The 9,801-nt window shown below is 33.9% G+C and overlaps 1 protein-coding gene across 2 annotated transcripts in view; it reads left to right on the top strand.

Annotated features, from left to right (window-relative positions):
• The window catches only part of LOC109824950 (B3 domain-containing protein Os12g0592300-like), an 8,404-nt gene extending 1,375 nt beyond the window's left edge, over nucleotides 1-7,029 (top strand). For both annotated transcript variants that reach the window (XM_020391587.1, XM_020391596.1), the window contains exons 3-5: nucleotides 4,702-5,128; nucleotides 5,325-5,527; nucleotides 6,534-7,029. In XM_020391587.1, coding sequence (XP_020247176.1) covers nucleotides 4,702-5,128; nucleotides 5,325-5,527; nucleotides 6,534-6,809 — 906 coding nt within the window. In that variant the 3' untranslated portion in view covers nucleotides 6,810-7,029. The remainder of the gene's footprint in view (nucleotides 1-4,701; nucleotides 5,129-5,324; nucleotides 5,528-6,533) is intronic.

Genomic DNA, 9,801 nt, shown 5'->3' with positions numbered 1-9,801 from the left:
TATATATATATATATATATATTGTTCTTCATTCATGAATCATGATGTTGTCATAAAATTAGGATTAGCGATGTTAAAGATGCTCTAAAGAAAATGAGCAGTGGACGAGTCGTAGGACCAGATGATATCCCTATTGAAGTTTGGAAATATCTTAGAGATATAGGCTTAGGCTGGTTAACTAAACTATTTAATAAGATTATCGAGACGAAAAGAATATCGGATGAGTGGAGGATTAGTATTTTGATACCGATATATAAGAATAAATGTGATATACAATTTGTTAAAATTATCGAGATATAAAACTCATGAGTCAAACTATGAAATTTTGGGAGAGGATAATTGAGCAAAGACTAAGAAAAGAGATATGTATATCTAAAAATCAAGTTGGTTTTATGCCTGGGAGGTCAACTATGGAACCTATACATATTTTGGGACGGTTGATGGAGAGATATAGAGAGAAGAGAAAAGATCAACATATAATTTTTATCGATCTAGAAAAAACTTATGATAGAGTACCTAGAGAAGTAATATGGTGGGTGTTAGAAAAGAAACATGTATCTAGTATATATATTAATGTGATTAAAGATGTGTATGATAGAGTAGCAACTAGAGTAAAAACTAATGAATGAGAGACTAAACCATTCCCTATTACTATAGGTTTACACCAATTGTTAGCTTTAAGTCCTTCTCTTTTTGCATTAGTTATTGACCAACTTACTAAACACATTCAGGATGAAATCCCATGGTGTATGTTATTTACTGATGATATAGTATTAGTTGATAAAGTTAGAAGAGACATTATTTCTAAAGTAGAAAGATGGAGACAAACTCTTGAGTCTAAAGGTTTTAGAATTAGTAGAACAAAAACATAATATATGAAATATATTTTTAGTAAAAGTAGAAAAGAAAGAGAGCCTGTGATACATATTGATAGCCAAAAAATACCTAAAACTAATCATTTTCGCTATTTAGGATTTATCATTAGGCATGATGGTGAGATAGAGGATGATGTTGTGCATCGAATCAAATCAGGATGGTTGAAATGGAGGAGTGCTTTGAGAGTCTTATGTGATCGTAGAATACCAATGAAACTAAAGAGAAAATTTTATAGGATGGTTATAAGACCAGCTATGTTTTATGGATCAAAATGTTAGGCAATTAATAAACGACATGGTCAAAAAATAAGCGTAGCAGAAATGAGAATGTTGTGATGGTCTTGTGGGTATACATTAAAAGATAGGATAAGAAATGAGTGCATCCGTTGTAAATTAGAGGATGTGTCTATTGAGGATAAAATAAGAGAGAATAGATTAAGATGATTTGGTCATGTACAAAGAAGACCCCTTTGTACATCGATTAAAAAAATGATAATATTAAAGTTAATGGGGCTAGGAGATCTAGTGGTCGACCTAAAATGACTTGGTCAGAAACAATTAAGAATGATATAATTAAGACTAACGTAACAGAGAAAATGACCCGTAACAAAATAGAATGAAAAAAATATGATTCATGTAGTTGTCCCCAAACATTTGAGATAAAGGCTTGGTTGTTGTTGTTATATTCATGAATCATGATGTAAAATTTCGTATCTGTAACAGAAACAAAATTCTTAGTGAGGTGATATGAAATTTAAGTAAACACAGAGATGTAGGACGACAACGAAGCAACTATTTTGGACTTTGTTTGTCCTATTTTAATGTTTTGTGGGTGGTATTAATTACTCATTATTTGTTGTTAATCTTCTTTGTCCATTGTTGATTTGAAGAAATATAATAAATCCCATGTTTTTGAGAAAAGTTTTTGTAATATTTACTTTGTTCATGCACTGTCTGCATGGTAGTTTTGTTATGATGGTATAATACTGAATTGGTTAGGTATTGTCATGGTAGAAAGCATATATGAGAACATTTAAAGCTTACTAACAAAAGTTGGCACTCAATATGTAAATACCCAGGCTACTTCTAGAAAGTCACCAATTAGTGAGAACTATAATTATATTAGACTACGTTTTTAAAAGTTATCAAAATTCTAAATATAATTAAAACCATGCATCATAGTTTGAATATCCATTAAAAAAAGGGCTCAGTATTTGTAATCAGTAAACCAAGTTAAGAAAACATAAATCATAAATATGCTAGAAGGAAAACCCTCGTATTGGATTTTAAAAACGAAAGAACTTGTCCATGCATATTTTCAATCACTATGATGCTACGACATACAGCTACTTATTCCTAGAATGCTTATTGTTGACTTAAAAGCATATCAACTATGTTACCTGGGTACTTCTAGTCTGAAGCTGTACCCATACCAAACTCCTTGGACACTTCTTACATAGATGCATGTATTTACTTGGGCATGTACTCAATTATACAAACATGTTTTTTCTAGACATGTATCCTACACTGCACATTCACATCTTGAGACTTATTGGGCATATGTCAGGTTCCAAATTATGATTATGAAGGGTCATTTGGATATCTAGTTCAAAAACTAGTAATTTTCCATTTTATAATCCACATAATGGAAGAAACATAAAAATGATAAAGGAATTTTAATTCTCATCATTGTCTCATATAAATTATGCATTCCAATATATAATATGTGCATATAAATATTTATATAGTCATGTCCCCACACAAATTTGCCGTGTCCCGTACCCATACTGGTATCGACACCTGTACCCTACCCACTCAACATAGCATATCGGTCATAGAACTACAAAACTTACTCAGTAATAAACTCGAAAAGGAAAGCTGAAAAATAAGGAAATATAAAATTAAACCCTGAATATCCTAAAGTTGCTTTATTAGTTTAAAAACTTGCACAATTGTCTTGCACGTGTAAAGAAAAGCCAAGAACATTTTTTCAGAGGATAGCTTTATTTTACACATGCAACAGTGACATCACTGCAAGCAACAACCACATAATCAGAGCTAAAAGCATATTAACCAAAAAGTAGACAACCAATTGAAATCAAAATACAAAATAAGATAAACAATACTAAAAGGAACATTAATACATCAAAAAGTAGGTGGTAGCAAACAAATGAAAACTTAAGCGAGACAATGAACAAACATAGGCAGAAAAAAACTATGAAAAATTACATTTATACTTTATGGAGTTTTCTATCTGTTTTTTCCAACTGACCCCACTGTTTCTTTTCTCCATTTTTTCCTTCCTCAAGTTTCTTTTTTCTCTTGGATGTTTTTCTATGGAGATATCATCCGCAAGTATCACTGGATGAATTCGGTTAGTCCGTTATTGTAGGCATGGGAGGATGCACATAGTTGATTAGGGATGCAGTTGCACCCTAACAATTAGAAAATCATGTATTATAGTCTTGTACATTTACATTTTGCACTAAAAGTTCTAAATAATTTGCACCCGAACTTGAATTTTTAAGCAATTTGTGTAGTATTTATAAATTAGTAGCTCATTACATTCAACTAATTTTGAAATTAGTGGTTTATTTTCATTTAGGTAAATCGATACTTAGCATCTGCCCCTCTAAGAAAAATTTTCTCGATCCGCCACTGATTCTATGATTCATGACCTTCATTAATCAAACTTCATCAAATATCAAACTGTGTGACTGAGCACAATGTAGTAGGCTAAGACGACAAGATGAGAGGCAACAAAATTCCCAAGAACTGGGAAGGTTAGCAGAGGGAACCATATTAGGAACATACGAATCAAGAAAATCAAGCTGCCAACAATTTTTCTGAAAAATAAAAGAATTAAAAGACAACCAAATACAACACATTCCAGAATTTTTCTTCTCAAGAAAGAATAGATAAGCAATATGTTCTTGACATATAGATCCCTTCCTTCATAGGCTACCATCCCGGAGTCCAGCTCAATCTTGAATGTGTGTAATATTGGACCACAATAAAGGATGAAGCCATGAACTGAGTTCCAAGAGTGGTATTTGAGTCAATGTTGCATAGTGCTTTTTAAGGGTGAAGCCTTGATCTGAGTATCAAGAGTGAAGACATGAACTATGTAAACCCAAGGGTGAAGCCATGAACTGAGTCCCAAGAGTTGTATTTTAGTCAATGTTGCATAGTACTTTTTATGGGCTAGATTTCTTCCTTCATACATGTGATTAACTTATCTGCAAGCAAAGATGACATTTATGTGCTTATGTTGTTCGTAAATCAAAGAACCAAATGGTTTTACGCAAGAAACTTATACAGATAGAGGATTTGTTTCTTAGATCAAAATGCAAACTAAGGAACTTCCATGGAAATGTTTGTTTTCTTAAAAGAATTTCTAGTACATGGTAACAAATTTTTTATACATGTCAACAAAAAATAAATTGAAAGAAAGAAAGAACGTACTCTGCATCAAGCATCAAAAACTTGATAAAAGCAAGAACTCCTCTAATGATTAGATAATTGCTAAATTTTGTTACTTGTCGTCTCTTCTGTTCCTTATCACGGGCAGAAGCTTCTGATAATTCATATAGTTCGATGCTAGAAGGGCATAACCAAAAATGAAGAATTTCGGTTCACACATCTTAATATGTAAATGTAACCATGTGTTGTTGTTGTTTATCTCTCGTTATCAAGATATGTTCATGTAAACATTTTCTGTATCCTACTCTTTTCCTTATAGTATTATGGGCTAAGCCTTATTTTCCCTCTAGAAAATTATACAAGTTCCTCTTGTTGATGTATGTTTAACAATTTCCTGCTTGTAGATCATACCCGAAAAGTTCATGAGTCGATTTAGGGAAACTTTATCTGAAGTCATCAGCTTGAAGGGGCCTAGTGGTAAAATATGGCAAGTAGGAAGGGTGAAGAGGGCAGGAAGACATTTCCTTCAGTGTGGCTGGAAGGCATTTGCAGAAGCGCATAGCTTAGAGGACAATGATATCCTCATTTTTAAGTATGAAGGAGATTCATGTTTTAGTGTCCTGATCTTCGATTCCAACAATTGTGAGAGGGAGTCTACGTATTTTGCCGAGAATGATCACAGTGTGGAACAAGTCGATAAAGAGGACTCCTCTCAGAAAACTCTAGAACCAAGTGCAGAAGCAGATGATGATGACTTTGATTGTAGTTTTACCAGTAGCCCTAATTGTCAGAGGGGAGACCCAAGCTGTTCCAGGAGGGAAACTAAAAAAAGTAAGCATTTTGATCTTCTTTTTCTTTAAAATGAATAAAAATTGACAACTGCTCTTGAAAACTATTAGTGACATCTTTAACCCTACCTAAAATCTTGCCCACATCAAAGTACTTTGATTGTTGTTTATAATTTATATCTAGTCAAATGTTGTTTATATCTAGATTTCTTATGTTGCTTCTGTTAAATATTAATCAGGGAAAGATATTCCGTCTCCAAAACAGGAACAGTTTGGTGCAAGTTTGCATGGAAACTGTTCAGAAAACAGGAATCCAGCACGGAGGGCTGCAACTCGTGAAGAAAGGAGAGCTGCAGTGGAGCAGGCTAATACATTTGAGACTAATAGCCCATCGTTTTTAACGGTGATGAAAAGTTATAATGTCGGCAGTCAATTCCAATTGGTAAGTCCTACAGCAAATGCATGACCTTTCTAGTGAATTATTATGATGGGTGTCTAGGATTTCTATTTGTTACTTGATTTCTTCAGTACTATTTCTTTTGGACTATATTAGGTGAGCATAGACCTTAATGTTGATAGATAAACGACGTTAGCCAAGCAAATCCTGTATAACTTGTGCTTATTAATTTGAATCCTTATGTGAACATCTCCTTTGTGGTTTTATATTGAGAGTTGAGTAAAGCTTCATCCAAAAATTATAAGTTTACTATTTGACATACTAAAAAATGAACGAATGCACACTCGAACATACCCAACAGCTAAAATTTAATAAGAAATGCACAAACAACTCTAATCTGTATTATGAATTCACATTGTTACCTATTTTCTATATATCTCAAAACAGAAAAGATCCAATTTTGTGAAATGTGGATAATTTTGAAATGCAAGTCTCATTTCTGCGTCTATCATTTTCGTCCAATTTCGCGAAATGTGGATAATTGAGAAACATGGATGTCATTGCCACATCTTTCATTTTCTGGAATCTGTCACAATTAACCATAACTTCAATGTGCAGACAAGAATCCTCCAAGCAATTGCAATCGTAGGGATTATATATCAAGTTTAACAGTGTGATTTACTAACTTAGATAGCCTGTTATTATGATCGTTTTGTTTCAGGCGTACTTGATATCATACCCTACTTATTTTAGCTTTCTTTTGACCAATAGTGGTCTCGAATTAACTGATTCATGTAAAGATGCTCGCAAAGTCCTTTGTTTCTTGTCCTGAAATTACTGATTCGTGTAAATTTTATTATGACTCTATGAGAAAGAAAGAGTGAGCATAGATCACATGGGGGATAACTTGTACAGAGAGGTATGCGAGAAACCAAATTTCAGGAAGTCATACCGAGTTTTGGATAATTTTTGTTGAACGCCAACTTTTAGTTCGTTGAAGATTCTATTTATGAGATTGCAATTGATTTATGACATCTATGCCTGTATGCAGTTAATGCCCCCAGATTTTGCTATGGAGTTTCTCCCTCGAGAAAACCAAGAGATCATTCTCCGTATCCCAGGGATGAAGAAAGAGTGGAAGGTTAACTACTGTGTCACTGAAACTTCATCCCGTATCATTGGAAGGTGGCGGAATTTTGTCCGCGACAATAGTTTGGACGAGGGAGATGCGTGTGTCTTCGAGCTTCTAAAGGACAGAAAAAGGATAGCAATGAAAGTTCATATCTTTCGAGCAGCGAACAGAGGGGCATCATCCTTATCAGCCTAGGTTTCTATGGCTTGTTTAGTGAAGTGAAGAAGAAACTGAATAGATGACAGCGAGGAGATATGGCTTGTTTAGTGAAAGTGAAGAAACTGAATAGATGATTGTGAGGAGATATTATTGTAGGACAATCTCTCATAAACAGTTTAGATATGTAATTGTGCTCTGCTTGCTTTCTGGATGACTTTAATTTTCTATGCTTGTTTTGTGATTGAGGTGATGAGTGTCAAACAGTCATTTTATCTATCAATTTGCTAAAATTTTAAGAATAGGACAGGGTTAAAATGTTGATTTCATCATAATTTCAAGGAAATTCGTAATTATGATGATTGCCAAATGATACATCTTTTACTGATTGAAGCTTCACGTATCAAACTTCCTACACATTATTCACAAAAATAATTCTTGTTTACAAAACCTTGTAAACAATGCTACTAGACAATTTTAAAAAATCATATAAAAATACCAAAAGAAATCTATTGTTGTCTACAATTCGATTTAAAATAAATCTAAAACTCTTTTGCGATTTTTTATCCCTAAAAGAAAACTAATTTCAAAATTATTATATAGCCACGTCCATATGAAAATTCCATCACTAGCATATGTTACAAAACACTTTCCAATTTGAACTCTATATACGTCTGATCATTCCCATAAATTGCAAGCAACACCCTTCTCGTCCACGAGTTGAGAGGAGCCAAGTGGTAATAAATGATCCGAGGGTATGTAGTATAATTGAAATATAGAGAAGTGGGTAATGAGTAATTTACTCTATTCTATATTAATTTTTTCTTTCCTGTGCATAATTTCCCGTAATTTCTTCTCTTTTTTTTCGTTTTTCCCCCCTGATTTGATCTCTAATGGAAGACCAAGAATCAGTGAGATTAATGGAGGTACAGATGTCTTGAGTTGTTCCGACGATTCCGCTTCTTCTTATTAGAGTAGAAAATAGGAAGGAAAATGAGCAATTCACTTAAAATCATATCCCTCCTCTTCTAATTCGTCCACTTTAGGAAGGCTAAGAAAGTGAAGAAATTTACAATTTTTTTAACTCTCTCAATACTTCCCCCTCACTTATTAAAAGAATCTAAACGACCACAATTTTAGGATGGTTAGGATAGTAACCTCCCCAATCCTTCCCCCTCACTTACTAAACTGTATTTGCTCCTCACGGATAGTTGTAGAGAAGATAAGTATTTCTAAAACTCAAAGTCCTCTTGGAAGGGGGATGGAGTTTGTTGGCCTCGACTAAAAGGACAAGAGTAATGTAGCGCGGAAGTGATAACCTCGGAATCCACCAATGAGTGTTCTCTGAACCCACAAAGAACAATCTCCAAATCCACGAAGAATTTCAAAACCACGAAGAAAATATTAAAAGAGAAATTTTATTAATAAAAAGTTATGCTTCTAGGGCTTACAATACTATGCTTAAATAGAAAATAAACAAGACTCCTATTATGACTCAAATTTTATCAAAAATAAAAATAACAAAACTCTTCCTAAAAGACTCCTTAGGATTAGGGAAGTAAATCTGTTAACTTTAGAATCAAACTGGATTCGCTTCCTAATCAAAACAGACTCCTAAAATATTACCTAAAATAGTAAAAAAACTGATAAAAATACTAATATCTCTCAATCCGGAGGAAATTTGGCGAAACAGATGGTGACAAACCAAACATCAGTTGGTTTGATTGACCCCATCTCGAAAAATATGTGATTTACATATATAATTCGTCTAATTCCAACTTACGGTTTGAGAGATATGACCCGTTCTTCGTTGCAAGTTATTTTCCTTGACCGAGTTTGTGTTTGGGCTTGTGTCAGTCCTACTTCTCCATAAATATATCCGTAGTGTGTTCTACATCAGTCTTCCCTGCTTAATAAGAGCTCAACCCCGAGCTTATATTTGCATGAAGAGTTGTTCCTTCTGGCGGGTAATACTCAAACAAATCTGCAACATTGAAACTAGGAGAAATAGCTAAATTTGTTAGAAGGTCAATGACATAAGCATTGTCGCTAATCTTCTTTAGTATTTTGCATAGGCCATGCTTTTTATTCTTTAGCTTGTTATAGGTTCCCACTAGAAAATGCTCTTTTCGCAGAAACACCATCACCATGTCTCCCTCCTCAAACATCTTCTTCCTCCCGTGTCGATCAACATCCACCTTATATTTAGCATTAGTCTTCTCTATCTTCTCCACTTCCTGTTGGATAGCACGTATCTTCTCGGCCATGTGATCTGTAGGAATACTTTGTCCTGGAAGCTTAGGCTGTGGAACTAGATCAAGATAATGGTTCAGAAGCCTTCCATATATAATCACAAGCCTGTAGTTCAATTCTCTATACAATTATAAACAAATTCATTATGTGCCAGAGCAAGATCTCATTGTTTCCAATGATCGCCAAAGATGGACCTGAGAAGGTTACTATAAAACCCTGTAAATTTGAATATTTTGTGATAAATAATGATAAATATGTTATATGGTAAAAATAATATATTTTAATGTTTGAGTATGATAAGAATTGATTTGAGATCAATTTAATATATATTTGTAAAAATATGAGTGTAAATGCACAAAACATGCACAAAGGCCAAAAGAGTGAAAATCTGAGAATAATGACCAGTTGAGAGTTTCTACGTTTTACATATCGATGCAGTCAGAATCTAAAAAAGTATAAAAGACCAAAGTTGTAGGTCTCTTCAATATCTTTTCAACAAATCTTAGATCACCTCGTTTAGAGATCGGATGAGAAAGTTAGTCTTTTTACCAAACCCTAGTCTGAGCACGGCCCAGAAACCTGCGCAGTGGACCGCTGGGCGAATCTGTTTCTGCCAGGTTTGTTTTGGGTTGGGTTTTGTTTATACCGAACCCAGTTATTAACCTATATATATACTCATTTTAAAACTCTTTTAACCCTCTTTCATGTGAGATTAACAAACCCTAATCCTAATTGTGAATTTTGGGAAAGATCTCGGGGTGTTTGTCGAAGGAAAGGC

Source organism: Asparagus officinalis, chromosome 1 (assembly GCF_001876935.1).
Source record: "Asparagus officinalis chromosome 1, Aspof.V1, whole genome shotgun sequence".
NCBI lineage: Eukaryota > Viridiplantae > Streptophyta > Magnoliopsida > Asparagales > Asparagaceae > Asparagus > Asparagus officinalis.
This window is presented reverse-complemented; position numbering and strand designations above follow the sequence as displayed.